General features: G+C 37.4%; 1 protein-coding gene across 1 annotated transcript in view; it reads right to left on the bottom strand.

Moving 5' to 3' along the window:
* The window catches only part of abcc6a (ATP-binding cassette, sub-family C (CFTR/MRP), member 6a), a 47,462-nt gene extending 27,833 nt beyond the window's left edge, over positions 1–19,629 (bottom strand). The window contains exons 1-5 of the mRNA XM_058070653.1: positions 19,151–19,629; positions 13,360–13,536; positions 13,134–13,259; positions 5,054–5,191; positions 541–663 (exon numbers count right to left, since the gene is read on the bottom strand). Coding sequence (XP_057926636.1) covers positions 541–663; positions 5,054–5,191; positions 13,134–13,259; positions 13,360–13,536; positions 19,151–19,192 — 606 coding nt within the window. The 5' untranslated portion in view covers positions 19,193–19,629. The remainder of the gene's footprint in view (positions 1–540; positions 664–5,053; positions 5,192–13,133; positions 13,260–13,359; positions 13,537–19,150) is intronic.

Raw genomic sequence — 19,629 nt, 5'->3', positions numbered from 1 at the left:
CTTTATTTTTGTAATTTTCTATTTCTGACATTTTTTTTTCCTATAATATTTTGACTATATTCTCGTAATTTTTGGGCAACCTAATTTTCCAAAAATCATGTAATTTGTTGTTTTCTTTGTTATTAAAATTAAAATCATCTTTAATATTTTAACTTTTAAAGTAAAGTAAAGTTTTTCCTCATATTAACCATGCTATTCTTGCAAAGTTATGACTTTTTTTTTTGCTTAATATTTTGACTTTATTCTTGTAAAATCCCAGCTGATTTTTCCATTTTTTCTGTTGTGTGTATGTATTTCCAGTTTTAAGCCCGAGGGTCATGTTGATGGTATGCAGAAAGACAAGGACAAACACGCAGTTCACACTTTGCTCATAGGAAGCAAAAGCAGGGAGGTGAGAGAGGAAGGAGGCGAGACCACGTTTATGCCTCCAAACGGCAAGAGTGTCCTGCAAACAAAAGTTCAAAACCACCAGAAAGACCCACAGGTATGAACACTCCTGTGTGCTTTTGGCACGAGTGGGATGCATTATTCCCTTCCTACCTTTTCCAAGATATGTTTTCCCTCTGGAGGTAGGTCAGCAAAGCAGCACAGAACAAGCTGGACCAGTTGGATGGTGAAGTAGGAGAAGAAGGCCAGATATCGTACAATATCAGAGGCAATGCCCTGCGGAGTAAGTAAACACCAACTTAGCGAGCGCTATGGTCACAAATGAGTCAGTGAGGTTATTTGCTCTAATCTATTCCAGGCACGTTTTGTTCGTCAAAGCCAAAAAGAGAATTAATTGGCTCTGTGGCTGGAAAAAAAATGACATTATATGATTGTCACTTTTAAGCTGCATCAACTGCTGTTTTTTTTTCTTTTTTTTTGGGTGCTTCATCTCCTTTGCTTCACGAATCACGCAATATCCTGTCACCGTCGTTCATCTTCATCGCAGTTTTATGTGCTTTCACCACAGTCACAGCCTTAAATGCACTTTATTGTTTTTCCCATACTTACACATCATATATCACAGGATATGGTTTATGCAACAATAACACAGACGCAATAAAGCACATTTTAGGCTTGTGAGCAATATCGAAGCAAAACCCCAAAGTCTTTCATGATGTTTTTTTATATAAATGAAACCCTCATTGACAGTCAAGTGTAAATAAGGAAACTATGGTTTAAATCAGGGGTGCTCATTAAGTCGATCGCGATCTACCGGTCGATCGCGGAGGTGGTACTGGTCGATCGCGGCGTGACATTAAAAAAATATCATCCCAGCATCAATGCCGTCACTTGATTGATATACAGGGCAGCCATTCAGATGACAACTGAATGTTGCCCTTCGGGCGACCAATCAAATCAAACAACGTCTCTAAGTGCAGCAGAACTTACGATGTCAGCCTATCATCCATCCCCGTTACTTGATTGACATACAGGACAACCAGTCAGATGACAACTGAATTTTGACCTTTAGGTCACCGCTCATGCGTGAACAACGATGCAAAGTGCTAAGCTAGTCAGCGAATTGCGTCAGATTTTAAGCCCTCGCTAAAGTTTATGGTCACTAAAATGAGTGAAGGAGCTGGACCAAGTAAAAAGGCAAAAACATATCACTTCCATATGGATATGGAATATTATACGGATATTATGATACGGATATTATCCATGACTGATAAACATTTGGAAGTGTGCTTGAGGCTGGCTATCAGCAGCTACTGTCCGGACTATGCATCCCTGGCTGGTTCAATTCAGTGCAAGTCATCAAAGTAAACTCAGGTAATTACAAAAAATGTTAATAGTTAATTATGTGTGTTTTGCAATATTGGCTCATTTGGTTATGTAAGGTACATCAACATACATTGTACGTACAAATAATCCTCAATACATTTGAAAATAAATAGATGTTTTGCATTTTTGTAGTGGGTAGATCATTTTGACTCGGTCATTTTAAAAGTAGCTCGCATGCTGAAAAAGTGTGAGCACCCCTGGTTTAAATAATATGATTTTAAATAATATTAACTACCATACGTCTGCACTGAACTGGAGTTAGATGTTATTCTTAACATACAGCAGCTATTTGTGTTGGCACATTTATATTCATTCAACTCCATAGCCACAGCTAGCTAAATTTTGCACAAGTATGAGTATGTATTGCAATCCACAGTCATGGTAAACGCACACAATTTTCCCTTAACGGTTTGGTGCTGTGCCCAGAAAGGGGACATAATGGGACCAAGTGGGTCTATTCACATATAGAAAAACAAGGTCAAGATGGTGTGGGTGGGAAAAATATAGGTCAAGTAAGACATGACTTCTATCAACTTCAGAATTTTAACATTTTAGCACTTTCTTATTGAATACTTGTATATTTCTTACCTTACTATATTTTGAAACTGGAATTGGCACTAGTCTTGTATATTTCTTACCTTACTATATTTTGAAACCGGAATTGGTACTTGTCTTGTATATTTCTTATCTTACTATATTTTGAAACTGGAATTGGTACCTGTCTTGTATATTTCTTACCTTACTATATTTTGAAACTGGAATTGGTACTTGTCTTGTATATTTCTTACCTTACTATATTTTGAAACCGGAATTGCTACTTGTCTTGTATATTTCTTACCTTACTATATTTTGAAACCGGAATTGGTACTTGTCTTGTATATTTCTTACCTTACAATATTTTGAAACCGGAATTGGTACTTGTCTTGTATATTTCTTACCTTAAAATATTTTGAAACTGGAATTGGTACTTGTCTTGTATATTTCTTACCTTACTATATTTTGAAACTGGAATTGGAATTGCTACTTGTCTTGTATATTTCTTACCTTACTATATTTTGAAACCGGAATTGCTACTTGTCTTGTATATTTCTTACCTTACTATATTTTGAAACTGGAATTGGTACTTGTCTTGTATATTTCTTACCTTACTATATTTTGAAACTGGAATTGCTACTTGTCTTGTATATTTCTTACCTTACTATATTTTGAAACTGGAATTGGTACCTGTCTTGTATATTTCTTACCTTACTATATTTTGAAACTGGAATTGGTACTAACTAGTCTTGTATATTTCTTACCTTACTATATTTTGAAACTGGAATTGCTACTTCTCTTGTATATTTCTTACTTTACTATATTTCGAAACTGGAATTGCTACTTGTCTTGTATATTTCTTACCTTACTATATTTTGAAACCGGAATTGGTACTTGTCTTGTATATTTCTTACCTTACTATATTTCGAAACTGGAATTGCTACTTGTCTTGTATATTTCTTACCTTACTATATTTTGAAACCGGAATTGGTACTTGTCTTGTATATTTCTTACCTTACTATATTTTGAAACCGGAATTGCTACTTGTCTTGTATATTTCTTACCTTACTATATTTTGAAACTGGAATTGCTACTTGTCTTGTATATTTCTTACCTTACTATATTTTGAAACTGGAATTGCTACTTGTCTTGTATATTTCTTACCTTACTATATTTTGACTGGAATTGGTACTTGTCTTGTATATTTCTTACCTTACTATATTTTGAAACTGGAATTGGTACTTGTCTTGTATATTTCTTACCTTACTATATTTCGAAACTGGAATTGGTACTTGTCTTGTATATTTCTTACCTTACTATATTTTGAAACCGGAATTGGTACTTGTCTTGTATATTTCTTACCTTATTATATTTTGAAACTGGAATTGGTACTTGTCTTGTATATTTCTTAGCTAACATTTGAGTATTAAGTTGCTGTGTGATGATTTTACCGTTCTTTCTAAGATGACACTGTGAGCCAGAGTAATGACTAAAAAGCATATTGTAAGTTCCCTTGTAGCTCACGATTGGATCCTGACAAAGAAACCACTTCCTCACTGATTCACAGTATTTAAAGTAGTATTTAAATGAGTTCTGAAGTTCAGGATATGGCCATAAATTATCCATAAGTATGTATAAGTCTCAGGGTTTTAAGTTTAAGAAAAAAGTAACCATTTATACACCAGAAATTATGGTACTTAGTACTAAATAATGATAATAGTTTTAGCAGGTCAAAGTACACAAATAGGGCACGTTCAAGGACAGCCGAACAAACACTTGATGAGAAAATCATTATCAGTGAGGCATAAATACATAAACAGGTAAAAACTGGGATAACCTCGTGCATGAGATGTGTTTTCCGTGGAAAAAATGTCCTATTTTTTAAAGTAGGACATTTTTTGTATAATTATATTCCAGGTAATTTTATTATCTCTGATTATGTGAATAAATGATGTGAACAAGACGGTTTTATTGGTGAGCCTGTGTTTTATTTTAGTGTGTAAAAGTTTTATGTGCGGATGCATAGATCTCCGTGTTTATGCTGCATAGGCCCATAAACGCAGCGCTGACGTTCTTTGGGCCTGACCCTTCACTGCCATGTCTCACCAGCATTTATCCTAGACCCATCATTACTCTCCCTCAAGCAGCGTGGAATGTCACACTCGGGGTGATAAAACAGAAATATGGATGTGTGTTTGTTTGCGTGATTTTTTAGAAATGCAAATACATCGGCCCCATGCTTTTCACGTACCAAAATAACCCCCCTTCCAACAATGATTGCAGGGTCTCACAGCAGGCGAGAGAAGAAAAGGAAAAAGTTAGAAACCAGAATTGTCAGTGTCATCGTCCTGTACTCGGATGATGTTCGGTTAACTTGGTTTAAATTGGAGGATAAAATACGGAATTATGCTGACTTAGCACTAACTCAAGTGGTGCTGGGTCAGGATAAAAAAAAGTGGGTCATGGAGCTTTTTTCACTGGGTCAAAGGTCTATGCCTGGGCAAAAAACACCCCAAAAAACCAATGACCCAATATCCGGAAATGCACCTCGGTGCATCTTAATAGTCGATTTTGTCGAGTTTTAGCTCGGAAAGTCATCGAGTGGGGCCTTAACGTCCTCTCCATTCGTTACAGAGCTGCAGTGAAAAACTTCCGCCAGCCATTCAAACACGTTCACATTTGAACTAATATAAAACCGATACATTAGCCAACATATTGGAATCAATACAGAACAATAAGAACATACCTCATCCAGGGCCAGCTGGATCTTTGCTCTGAGAGGCACCAGGGAACAAACAACAGCCAAAACCCAGAAGAGGAAGAGGAATACAGAGGACCGACAACCTCGTATTCTTTCCAACTGGATGATACATAACGTCAGGATCTGGAGAGAAGCAAAGAAAGGAGAATGATTTATAATATCAAATTAGTGGCTTCCATTGAAAGCCAGCAAATAAAGTGAGCTGTTATGATTGGTACAAGTTATCCATGCATCCATTTCATATACCGCTTATCCTCACTAGGGTCACAGACATGCTGGAGCCTATCCCAGCTGTCTTCGGGTGAGAGGCAGGGTACATCCTGGACTGGTCACCAGCCAATCACAGGGCACATATAGGCATTCACACTCACATTCATACCTATGGGCAATTTAACCTTTTACTAACCTAGCATGCAGGTTAACGTCCATGGGAGGAAGGAAAATGTTCCCATAATGCATCATTTTCCCAGCAAAACATTTAATTGGTTATGGCTGCTGAGGCACTGCAATGTTGTCTCTGTCCACCAGAGGGAGCCAAAGGGGCCCAGAGCCTAGAGGAAAGCTGACATCATTGCAGCCCCCTGACTAATCAAATGCTTTGCTATGATGAAATGCATTATGGGAAAATGTTACAATAGTTGTTTTTGAAATTTCAAACTCGTAATGACATGTTTGTCAACCCATTGGAAATCATTACTCAAGACACACGGTATTTCACAACGAATGCTAAAATCATCACACAGTAACTTAACACTTAAGGTAGCTACAAAATGTAAAATACAAGTACTAATACGAGTTTTATCCATTCATTCATTCATGGGGGTTCTGAATGAATTCATTCATTCATTCATGAATGAAACTCGTATTAGTACTTGTATTATACATTTTGTGGCTACTTTGAGTGTTAAGTTACTGTGTGATGATTTTATCATTCGCTGTGAAATACCGTGTGTCTTGAGTAATGACATGTTTGTCAACCCATTGGAAATCATTACTCAAGACACACGGTATTTCACAACGGATGCTAAAATCATCACACAGTAAATTAACACTCAAGGTAGCAACAAAATGTATAATACAAGTACTAATATGAGTTTTATTCATTCATTCATTCATGCGGGTGCTGAATGAATTCATTCATTCATTCATGAATAAAACTCGTATTATACATTTTGTAGCTACCTTGAGTGTTAAGTTACTGTGTGATGATTTTAGCATTCGTTGTGAAATACCGTGTGACTTGAGTAATGACATGTTTGTCAACCCATTGGAAATCATTACTCAAGACACACGGTATTTCACAACGGATGCTAAAATCATCACACAGTAAATTAACACTCAAGGTAGCTACAAAATGTATAATACAAGTGCTAATACGAGTTTTATTCATTCATTCATTCATGCGGGTGCTGAATGAATTCATTCATTCATGAATAAAACTCGTATTAGTACTTGTATTATACATTTTGTAGGTACCTTGAGTGTTAAGTTACTGTGTGATGATTTTAGCATTCGTTGTGAAATACCGTGTGTCTTGAGTAATGACATGTTTGTCAACCCATTGGAAATCATTACTCAAGACACACGGTATTTCACAACGAATGCTGAAATCATCACACGGTAACTTAACACTCAAGGTAGCTACAAAATGTATAATACGAGTTTTATTCATTCATTCATTCATGCGGGTGCTGAATGAATTCATCCATTCATTCATGAATTAAACTTGTATTAGTACTTGTATTATACATTTTGTAGCTACCTTGAGTGTTAAGTTACTGTGCGATGATTTTAGCATTCGTTGTGAAATACCGTGTGTCTTGAGTAATGACTCAATTCTCATAAACGTTGATGAAGAGTACAGTTGTGTGGTGTTTATATTTAAAAAATTTGACAACAGCCGAAAAGTCGGCCCAGTGGCGGCTGGGATTTTCCCTGGTCTGGCCGTACACGTATGATGATGAAGATGATGAGGTTCCTACACATGTCAAAGCCTCTTAACCGTGTTGTTTTCTCTAAAGAGTCATGGTTGTCCTTGGTGGAGTCATATGTTGCGGGTGCTGAACCGCTATATAATCCAGGAGGTTGGCCAAGTGAGATGTCACACGGGCCAGCTCACCCAGTGGAGAGAAAGTGGGTTTGGGTTTCCAGCAGAGCACCACATTGGTTAGTCTGGGATGAGCCACAGTAACGTCTATTAAAAACCGGTGGTTTGTTAGGAAGATTTTCACATCAACAACCTGATATGGGAGATTTCTGTTTGTTGTTGGCCTGGAGGTTGAACGTCATTAGGTGACCTCAACGATGTCAACAACATCTCTGGCTTCTCATTTGGAGTACTAACATGGTTGTTGTTTTCCGCTACAAACGGTACTTTTCAAGTGTTTCATCTGAGAAAACATTGGAGGACTTGAAGGTTCTGTTTTTCTCATAACAAATCTCGAGCAGATGGATCAATCAATATTAAAAGTAGTCACTTCACGCTTTGAATTTCAGGGCTTCACTTTATTATGTTTTTTCAAAATATATCAATTAATAAGTCATTGTTATTTTGTGTTAGAATACGACATATTGCAGGTTGAAAAAAAATGCATATTTAAGCAAAATTAAAATATATTTTTTTGCCTAAATTAAACATTCGCAAACCGGCTAAATGAACTACAATACAAATATATGGCATTCAGAAGACGCATTCAAAGACCTGATGATATGTAGTATTCGACAACGGTCACAAGGTCACAGTAATGTTACCGTATTGTTTGACGAGACACACAAGCACCAGACTTTAAAGTTTTAAATTTTTTCACAACAGGTATATTAATCCCTGGCTACGCCCCACGCCAAGCTAAAACTCAACTCTGGACCCTCAAAGTCATTTCCTTGTCAGCACCTCACTTAACTCCCCAAGCACCGGAACACATTTACAGCAACACATGAATGGCTTATATCTGTTATTATATCGGCTAAATTGAGTAACATAAGCATAAAGGTGATTATAGGGGTGTTACTTCATGGCTAGAGTGCTCTAATAATGTTAAAAACACATTTAAAAGGTTGTAAACAGGATTGTCTATGCTCTAGCTAGAGCTAGCTAGTTAGATATAATTTATTATGTGAATAATTACATACATTAATATAAATAATAATTTATTTTTAATTTATTTTTAAAAAAATAATTTATAAATAAGGAATATTACATTGTGGAAATTCACATATTACAATAGGCTCTCTAATAAATTAACCACAATAAAGGAGAGATTACAGTATTAGTATTCAATGGATATTTGTGTGATTCTATGTATACTTAATATTTTTCATGTCATTTTCATAACTTTCCATATCTACTACAAAAAAATGTTTTTCATATTGTAATATTGTAATATTGATTTTGCATGGGTTTATTGTTTACAAAGTCAGGGGATAAGTCCTTGGTGCAAGAAGCCAAAGGATTTTAATGACCCCTGAACCAACTCAGCGTGCAATCAGACGGTAGGCGGGGCTTGGCGCTAAGCAGCGTAGCTACGCTCACAGTGTCCTGACCTTTGGTTTCGTCCCTCTATTTGATCACGGAATCTGCAAATTCAGCGATTTGAACTGAAGCAAATGATATTTATAATACAGTGGATAAAAATGTATATTCATTTATGTTATTAAGTAACAATGGTGAAAAGTAAGTGAGGCCTGAAAGGCCCTGCTGTGACTCGTCATATTACTGTAAACCAGGGGTCTCAAACTCAATTTACTTGGGGGCCACTGGAGCTCGGGTCTGGGTGAGACTGGGCCGTATCAGGTTTTCCAAAAAAAGCAAAAAAACGCATTTATTAAAAACAATTTTTTTAAAAAAACTTCGCTTTGGTTCCAATTTTCGACAAGAAAAGCTCTGATAAAACATTCCACTGTTCTCAAATATCTTACTTTTTATTTTTCTACACAAAATAAGATGAAAAATAAATAAACAAATCAAGAATAAAGAAAATCAATCAATCAGTAATAAATAAATAAATATAAAAATAATAATAAAACGGCCAATAATAAAAACTTAAGAAACCACATATAGTTGGTGGGTAGAAAAATTATTTTTTTCAGATTAAAATGAACAAAGCATTATTAGAGCCCTGTAGACATGACAAAACACAACTATAGTCACATTTATACATTTATACTCTAGCGACCTAAACGGTAGCCTTCAAGTTATTTCCTTTAAACTTAAATAGCCAAAAACTAACCACTTCCACACGGATAGGGAGGATAACTATTAACAGTTATTTAACCTTTAACATGAACATTAACCAAACTTAATATTTTTTTCTGGGTACATGATACCATACAGCATCCACATCCATATCAAGGCGAGGGCCTCAAACTAGTGTCCTGCGGCCCACATTTGGCCCGCGGGCCGCGTGTTTGAGACCCCTGCTGTAAACTATCCATGAGTCAGTGTGTGGAAGATCACTGAGCCCCGCGTAAAAAAAAAAACCCTTCCTTATAATTATATGGGAAGTTTTCAGCCATGATGACGGATAGAGTTTTACAGTACGTCATTGGATGGTTTATTATAGTTATGACATTTGTGCATTTTTATCAAAAGCAACCACGCTTTGTACGTTTGCTGACAAAGTCTTGTCATAGCGATGCTGGGTGATTTCTGGTACTAACATGTTTGTTATCTCTTCTGCTACCGAGATAAATGATATACCTCCAAAATAAACCTCCGTTTCTGAAATTAACCCTCAATACAAGAGATGTCTTAATGTATTTTTACCCAAACACATGCTTGTGTTTACTCAGGAGTCTGCAAAGACCGCAAGTGGGCAAGGGTGTCTGAGTTGAAACCAAACAGGATTTGTGTAAGGCTTGCAGAGAGTGGGAGTATAGTGTCAATAACGCTATACATACATGAGTACTAATTCCATCATGGACAGATTAATGTTCAAAGTATTGTGAAGCCTCCATCAGTCCCGCTAAGGTATTAGCAGCCAAAATATTTTCCCAGCCGTTCCAGCTAACATCCATTTTCTATACCTCGTGTTCTCATTAGAGTTTACGGGTAAGCTGCTGACTTTGAGGGAGAGGCTGGGTCCACCCAGGACTGGTCACCAGCCAGTTGCAGGGCAAATACAGTACGTATAAAACAACCGCTCATACACAAGCTCACACCTATGGACATTTTAGGGTCTAACTTAATGTGCGTATTTTTGGAATGCGGTGGGAAGTTGGAGTACCAGGAGAAAACGCAGGAAAGCATGGGAGAAACATGCAAACTCCGCACAGACAGGGCCAGACATACGTAGATGCAAACCCTCAACCTCCTGACTGTGCAACCAACGTGCTAACCACGAGACCATTGTGCGGCCCCCTACTAACCGTTATCTTCTATAAATAATGTTTTTGAACACAGCATACTGAAAAGCAAGGGTCTCAAACTCAATTTACCTGGGGGCCACTGGAGCTAGGGTCTGGGTGAGACTGGGCCGCATCAGGTTTTAAAAAAAAACAACAAAAAAACGCATTTATTAAAAACAAAAAAAAATTTTAAACTTTGCTTTGGTTCCAATTTTCTACAAGATAAGCTCTGATAAAACATTCCACTGTTCTCAAATATCTTACTTTTTATTTTTCTACACAAAATAAGATGAAAAATAAATCAAGAATAAAAAAAATCAATCAATCACTAATAAATAAATAAATATAATAATAATAATAAAGCGGCAAATAATAAAAACTCAAGAAACCACATATAGTTGGTGGGTAGACAAATTATTTTTTTCAGATTAAAATGAACAAAGCATTATTAGAGCCCTGTAGACATGACAAAACACGACTATAGTCACATTTATACTCTTTTTATTTACAACATATTGCGCAACTGCAGGGTCTTGAGACACATGCTAACTCGCAAACTAGAGAGCTAGCGACCTAAACGGTAGCCTTCAAGTTATTTCCTTTAAACTTAAATAGCCAAAAAATTACCACTTCCACACGGATAGGGAGGATAACTATTAACAGTTATTTAACCTTTAACATGAACATTAATCAAACGTAATAATTTATTCTGGGTACATGATACCATACAGCATCCATATCAAACTTGCGCGGGCCGCCTCAAACTAGTGTCCTGCGGACCACATTTGGCCCATGGGCCGCGTGTTTGAGACCCCTGTTCTAGAGGCTTTGATTCAATAAGTGTGTTCAGTTTTTACGCCAGACACCAGCTACATTGTCCACTTCATTCCAACACAAACGTCCTCTGAGATGAATTCCCATAACAACATGGCGGCCATGGATGAATAAAATGTTCATTTCTTGACACAATGTAGCACCAAAGTATCACATTTTGAGTGAACGGCGTCCTGACGTATGCTCTCCTCACATGAAACAGCAATGGATGTCAGTACAAATGTACTCTGCACCGTCATGATTGATGGTCAAATACTGGCATGTTTACGGGGTATTGCAATATTTGCATTGCCTGCAACACTATAAATCTATCCTTAGTTATTCGGCTTTGCACCTCAGTGTCTTGCCAGCATGCGGCACAATCTATACACTCTTATGTATTTGCACATGGCCGTGTGAGACTCATACAGTATATTCCCACAACGTTTTTATACCTCGTGTACACACTGGAGGAATATCTGGTGAGTGGTTAGAAGTCGAAAATTCTCATTGATCACAGTTTTTTGTTGTGTATATGTAATGATGCAATGATGTAACTTTACGCAACAAGGCCAGTTTTTGGCAATGTCACTGAAAAGGGGTCTCAAACACGCGGCCCGCGGGCCAAATGTGGCCCGCAGGACACCAGTTTGAGGCCCCCGCCTTGATATGAAAGTTTAATGTTTAAGTTTGATATGGATGCTGTATGGTATCATGTACCCAGAAAAAAATATTACGTTTGATTAATGTTCATGTTAAAGGTTAAATAAGTGTTAATAGTTATCCTCCCTATCCGTGTGGAAGTGGTAAGTTTTTGGCTATTTAAGTTGAAAGGAAATAACTTGAAGGCTACCGTTTAGGTCGCTAGCTCTCTAGTTTGCGAGTTAGCATGCGTCTCAAGACCCTGCAGTTGCGCAATATGTTGTAAATAAAAAAAGAGTATAAATGTGACTATAGTCGTGTTTTGTCATGTCTACAGGGCTCTAATAATGCTTTGTTCATTTTAATCTGAAAAAAATAATTTGTCTACACACCAACTATATGTGGTTTCTTAAGTTTTTATTATTTGTCGTTTTATTATTATTATTATATTTATTTATTTATTACTGATTGATTGATTTTCTTTATTCTTGATTTGTTTATTTATTTTTCATCTTATTTTGTGTAGAAAAATAAAAAGTAAGATATTTGAGAACAGTGGAATGTTTTATCAGAGCTTTTCTTGTAGAAAATTGGAACCAAAGCAAATTTTTTAAATTTTTTTTGTTTTTAATAAATGCATTTTTTTTTTTTTTTTGGAAAACCTGATGCGGCCCAGTCTCACCCAGACCCAAGCTCCAGTGGCCCCCAAGTAAATTGAGTTTGAGACCCCTGATTTAGAATATTCATCCATTCACGGCAAACTAAAAATGGACTATAACGTTGACTGTGAACTGGGAGATGTCCGATAATTATCGGTTCCTATAATTATCGAGCCGATATTAGTATGTTTTTGGTCATTATCGGTAATCGGTAAATCGGTAAGCCAATATCTGACATCCCTAATGTGTACTGAATTCGACCTTACCTAAACTATTGAATGCACACAACTGTTCAGTGTTTCGGTACTTCTTGCAAAAACTTCCAGTTCTCTGACATGGAAATGAATGGTAAAATTCCCAACAGGCGTATGACCCATGAAGTGAACACGCATTCTGAGCGTCTTAGTCAGTACAAACATATAAAATTTGTACTAAGCAAACTCCAGACGTTTGAAAAAACGCAGCCCGAAATTCAGTATAACACTTTTACAGCTAACAAAGGACCAATAATGCTAGGTTATAACACTTATAATTATAGTGTTATACAATTTATATAAACATTTTATGACTCACAAGTCAAAAATTTGAAAAATACTGAATGTATTTACCACAGTCAAGCTGCGTATGATGGGGCCCAGAAGGAAGACCATGTGCTGCTCTATCTCATGGCTCCTCTCCAGTAGAATGTAGAAGAACTCCACAAAGCCGAAGGAGGCCAACAGAAACCCGAGCACCTAAGGTAGAACAGTGACATTGGGTTCAGAATGTACCTACCGTATATAAATGACCGTTCAAATACATCCTAAGCCGAAAGAATAACACCACAAGTCTCACCATCTTGGCGATGCAAAGCGACGACATTTGAATGCGTCCATGGTCGTGGCAGTAAAGGTGAAGGCAGTAAACGGGGGCCAGCAACCACAGATAGACGCAGGGCACCCACACGAGAACGGTGTTCTGAAAACACTGGGTCAAATCTGGGTTGGCTGTGTACCATGTGCGGTTCCAGTCCTGCAAACATGAGAACACAAAGAAATATTTGTAAAGGATACAAATGAAAGAAATTATTATTATTATAAAGGTGAAACTGTGAGATCATATCAATCATTTGACACTGTGAGGACTGCGGAGACTGGTGATATTTAAAAAAAAGATTAAAGACGCACCTTTTTAATCAGGCTTTTAACTAATATTTTTAAATTTTTCTTATGTTTTTATCTTTTAAGTCCTATTTTATGCTCTTAGTCTTCAGCTTTTAACTCCAGTGTTATGTTTTTATCTTTTTAGTCCTATTTTTTTTTGCTCTTGGTCTTCAGCTTTTAACTCCAGTGTTTTGTTTTTATCTTTTTAGTCATATTTTATGCTCTTGGTCTTCAGCTTTTAACTCCAGTGTTTTTATCTTTTTAGTCCTATTTTATGCTCTTAGTCTTCAGCTTTTAACTCCAGTGTTTTGTTTTTATTTTTTTAGTCCTATCTTTTTAGTCCTATTTTTTTTGCTCTTGGTCTTCAGCTTTTAACTCCAGTGTTATGTTTTTATCTTTTTAGTCATATTTTATGCTCTTAGTCTTCAGCTTTTAACTCGTGTTTTGTTTTTATCTTTTTAGTCCTATTTTTTTTGCTCTTGGACTTCAGCTTTTAATTCCAGTGTTATGTTTTTATCTTTTTAGTCCTATTTTATGCTCTTTGTCTTCAGCTTTTAACTCCAGTGTTTTGTTTTTATGTTTTTAGTCCTATTTTTTATTTGCTCTTGGTCTTCAGCTTTTAACTCCAGTGTTATGTTTTTATCTTTTTAGTCCTATTTTATGCTCTTAGTCTTCAGCTTTTAACTCCAGTGTTTTGTTTTTATGTTTTTAGTCCTATTTTTTTTGCTCTTAGTCTTCAGCTTTTAACTCCAGTGTTTTGTTTTTATCTTTTTAGTGATATTTTATGCTCTTAGTCTTCAGCTTTTAACTCCAGTGTTTTGTTTTTATCTTTTTAGTCCTATTTTTTTTGCTCTTGGACTTCAGCTTTTAATTCCAGTGTTATGTTTTTATCTTTTTAGTCATATTTTAATGCTCTTAGTCTTCAGCTTTTAACTCCAGTGTTTTGTTTTTATCTTTTTAGTCATATTTTAATGCTCTTAGTCTTCAGCTTTTAACTCCAGTGTTTTGTTTTTATGTTTTTAGTCCTATTTTTTTGCTCTTGGTCTTCAGCTTTTAACTCCAGTGTTTTGTTTTTATCTTTTTAGTCCCATTTTTTTTGCTCTTGGTCTTCAGCTTTTAACTCCAGTGTGATGTTTTTATCTTTTTAGTCATATTTTATGCTCTTAGTCTTCAGCTTTTAACTCCAGTGTTATGTTTTTATCTTTTTAGTCCTATTTTATGCTCTTAGTCTTCAGCTTTTAACTCCAGTGTTTCCTCAGGGGGGGTCCTCCACACTGGGGGCTGTGTCGGGTCTGCTGAGGGGGTGCCATCCTTGGGTCCCTTTTAATGTGGGGGTCCGCCCGTCTGTCGGAGTCGGGGGACCCAGGTCCTCCGATGGCACGGCCTGCAGCTCCTCCCAGTGTGGACGGCCCCAATGGTGGCGTTTCCTTGTTCCTCAGTGCTATTCCATGTCGCCTTACTGTGTGTGATTGTGTGATTGTGAATGTGTGTGTGCGTGTGTGGGTCTCGTATGGAGGGTGGGAAGTAGGGGCTTTCTTTAGTTTCTTTGTTTTTTCCTTTTAATTGTGGTAATTGTTTTAATTCTGTAAAGCACTTTGTGTTGCATGTCTTTGCAGGAAAAGTGCTCTACAAATAAAGTTGATTTTGATTTGATTTGAGCCGGATTCAGACTACATTTGAGCCATCATAGCACAGGAGAGTGAAACCACACAGAGTCAACAAAATGTGTGTGAGTGTTAGGAGGCCTTCTTTCTTTCTCAGAAAAGCTGAGTCAGCCTTTGAGTGTCGTTGACCTCGTCTCTGGCTCGATTCCGATGTTGAGTAGGACAAAGCAAGTCAAAGAGGTCAAAGAGAATATAGTGGCACGTTATTTATAGACGACACAACAAAAAGCCAAAACACAAGCGGCTACGTGGCTTGTTGTTGTCCTTTTACTTGTTTATCACCTCGGTGGCCTGCAGGGTGTCTGGCTACGCTAACAAGACACCGCAGGAAGCGGTTAAAAGTTCCTAGAATGGCGGCACGGATTGGCATTGCTAGACAAGCGAGCCACAGTGTCATTATATAACAAGCAACCATCTACAGCTCTGTCATTAAACCCTGGAAGGTGCGCCGTTGGGCCGTTTGCCATGATGCAGGAAGTGGAAAAAAGAAGAAAAGCTGGAGTTGTTTCTTCTGCGACATTTTTTTTTTTTGTGTGTCTATAGTGGATTTTTTGTCCATTCATCCAGAACATTTGCAAGGTCTGACTCAGATTCTGTTAAACACATTATAATGGGACTGTCTGCACAGCTCGTCTGTCTCTAATCTCACCTCATACATGTTCATCAATATAGTACAATATTAGATGTTCAGTCATGTCTGCATTATTTACTTACAAGAAGCCCAGGAAACATTATAAATGTTTTATTTGTTCTTTTATTCGCCCAGGCATGTTTTAAGGTGCACGCATGTGCTTCTACCACTGCATAAAATTGCAAAAAACACGTCTAAGTCAGCAACTTCATGTTCTATTGTTAGATAAGGTTTCAAAGTATCAGATACTATCACACATTTACAATACAAGCAGTTGATGTTTGCTAAATACAAGGACAGGGGTCTCAAACACACGGCCCACGGGCCAAAGGGCCACATTTGGCCCGTGGGCCGCATGTTTGAGTTATATCCAGGTAGCTTCAGTCCAGCTTGAGGTTTGGCGATATTGGCAGCTTCCTTATTTCTTAGACCAGGGGTCTCAAACACACGGCCCGCGGGCCAAATGTGGCCCGCAGAACACTAGTTTGAGGCCCACCGCCTTGATATGAAAGTTTAATGTTAGTGCGGCCCGCGCAAGTTTGATATGGATGCTGTATGGTATCATGTACCCAGAAAAAATTATTACGTTTGATTAATGTTCATGTTAAAGGTTAAATAACTGTTAATAGTTATCCTCCCTATCCGTGTGGAAGTGGTAAGTTTTTGGCTATTTAAGTTTAAAGGAAATAACTTGATGAGGGTTAGGGTTAGGGTTAAACCTTAAGTTTTTAAAATGTTTTTGTTTTTAATAAATGCGTTTTTTTTTTTTTTTTGGAAAACCTGATGCGGCCCAGTCTCACCCAGACCCGAGCTCCAGTGGCCCCCAAGTAAATTGAGTTTGAGACCCCTGTACAAGGATGAAGAGTCTTGAACCAGTCATGATGTGCTATATATATATCACTATATTGACACTTACTAAACAAAAAAAAAACCTTAAACTGTTTTATGGAAAGCAGGAAGTGAACAAATGTAACAGTTACTGATTGTAAAAGTACCAGATGGAGGGGTAGGATTTAATAAGCTTTGCTTCTTCCTACTCCTTTTGGACATGTGGAACTGGGAACTGATTATGGGATGCACTCAATTGTAATCTGATGCATGTTTAAATGAAATAAAACCATTAGCATTAGCATTAGCATTAGCATTAGCATTACCATTACCATTACCATTACCATTACCATTACCATTACCATTACCATTACCATTTCCAATCACACATGGCCAATTATGCAATGATGATGTCATCAACAACTCCTTGCCCAGCTAAATAACACCACAGCTGGATTGCAGTCCTGTGGCACATCTGGTTTACAATATCTCTTCTGGTTCACCCCAAAAGTGTTTGATTGGCTTGAAAAAAAAAATTCCAAGTATACATTTATGGACTCAACATTGTGCTGGAACAGAATTGGAACTGTTTCCACAGGTTTAGATCTAAAACGAACATGGGTGAACAAATAAAATAAATGACGAATAAACCTTTCTATAAGTGTAAAAAAACAAATCAAGTTCCAGCGTGAATGGTGATGAATTCCAGTTTACCATAAATTGCTACTGGTCATAGCCTCTGGAAGTAAAAGGGTGTGAATCACGGTCTGACTCGCAGCTACCTGTTCACTTTGCATATCCCGGCTGAATGTTTGTCTAACTTACCACAGGTCAAAAGTATTCCTACAAGTATTTCTACACACAAATTCTCAAAAATAGAACAAGTAAGAAAAAAAAAAAAAATCAAAGGGCACTGTTATGTAATGAAAGGCTTTGCACTCACGCTGCCTTTTGTGGACTCTGTAGGTCCTTTTAGGTTCATTTAAACTGGACATCTCTTGAGAGCCAGTGAGTGGGAGGAAACTTTCACAGACTCTTCTGACTCCTGCGGTCGATGGCAAAGGGATGAACGCAACACTTTGATGAAAACGCACACCAAATATTTCCTTGTATGTTTCACTTTTTATCTAGTTTCTCACCTTTGCAGCTTGGGTGCCACAAGGTATCTATTTTCACCCGACAAACACACCCGTGTTAACGAATGGGGTACAAAACTGCTGACTATATGACTATATGACTCCTGACACCATATGGATTTAATACCATAATAGGACCCAGGGACCATAATGTTGCAATGTTACACTCATATGTGACTTTACTCACCTGTATACACCAGTCATTATTTGCACTATGACCCATTTACCATTGCACTAAAATTAATATATCTGCAATATGTCTGCTCCTGCATATGCTCCTGTGCAATACTATGTGTATATTTTGGATATCTTGTATATATCTTGTACATATCTTGTTAAATTGTCTTTTTTTTACTATACTTTTATATACTTTTTTTTTAACTTGACTACTGCACTGAAAGGAGAAGCTCTCCAATCTGACAATAAAAATGACAATAAAGGCTATTCCATTCCAAAAAGTCAAAATAGACTAAAATGAATAGTGGACAAAATAACATGACACAATAAAGTAACTTTTTTCATGTATATTTATAGTTTCGGTTTCTGTGTCACCCTGCTTTATTCTAGGCTGCCGCCATGCGCCACATTTGAAAAGAAATCCCCATCACTACCTCAAGGCTGTGACCAAAGAGCCAGCAATGACGTTATTCTGAAAGTATGCGTAATGTTCATTACTGCTACAGCGAAGGTACTTTGTAACAAACATGTAGCAAAAAAAACAGTTGGAAAAAAACCACAACACAAGTCTAAACCGATTGCATCTTCACTTTAAAGTGATAGCATAAACACACAAAAAAATTGACTTTCATTTTCCAAACAGCATGTGGTGGCTGTTTGAAGGCTTGCAGGAACAAAAACAGAACACGTTGTAATGAGAACCAGAAACAGAGAGAGAGAGGGGGGGTGTGGGGTGGGAAAAAAAGGCATGTTGAGACCATGCACATTCAATAATTGTCTGCATTCCAGATGTAGCACGGACATTGTTCTGTTTTTTTTTTTTAAAGATGAGATACGGAATATGGATTCATTCCTAATGCAAATGTAATGTGATGCATCTCCACCTCTTAACCTTCTGTACCTGCAAGGTGCAACATGCACTGCTGTTCTCCTGACACATACTAAGGAGATTACAGTCAATGAAATCATATAAGTAAGACGTAATTTGGGTATTAACAAGTTTAACATGACCAAACATGACAAAACTAAAGTTTCTCTAAGACTCACCCACAGAGGGTCCAGGCCACTGAGTCTGCAGAAGGCGTCCATCCACTCGCTTGCTCTGTGATGCTCCACTTGTTGGGTTACTCCTCACAAAAGGTAGCACCCTCAGCACCCGTGTGTGTGTGTATGTGTGTGTGTATGTGTGTGTGTGATAAGAATTCACTCTGCGTCCTTACTGGACCTCTCCAGTACTTGTAGTGAAGCCTCGTCCTTGCTTATGTGTCTCAGTGGTTCACTGAGTGTCTCAGTGTTTATTAGCGAGCGTGTTGGAGTGTCTCAGTGTGACTTGTCTTCCCTTTTAATAGAACATGAGTCCTCAGTGAAAGTTTCTGTTTGAACCGCTTCTGTCCTGAGAGCTTGGTGTCTATCTGACTCTGCCCCAGTCCGCTTGCCTGTTTATGAGTGCGTCTCCTTGTTAGGTGGGTGGAAATATTCCGCTTTCTCTCTCTCTCTCTTTCTCTCTCTCTCTCACACCCCTCTCC

The sequence above is a fragment of the Doryrhamphus excisus genome, chromosome 1 (genome assembly GCF_030265055.1).
Source record: "Doryrhamphus excisus isolate RoL2022-K1 chromosome 1, RoL_Dexc_1.0, whole genome shotgun sequence".
Classification (NCBI taxonomy): domain Eukaryota; kingdom Metazoa; phylum Chordata; class Actinopteri; order Syngnathiformes; family Syngnathidae; genus Doryrhamphus; species Doryrhamphus excisus.
Note: the sequence above shows the minus strand (reverse complement) of the source record. Positions and strands in the feature narration are given on the sequence as shown.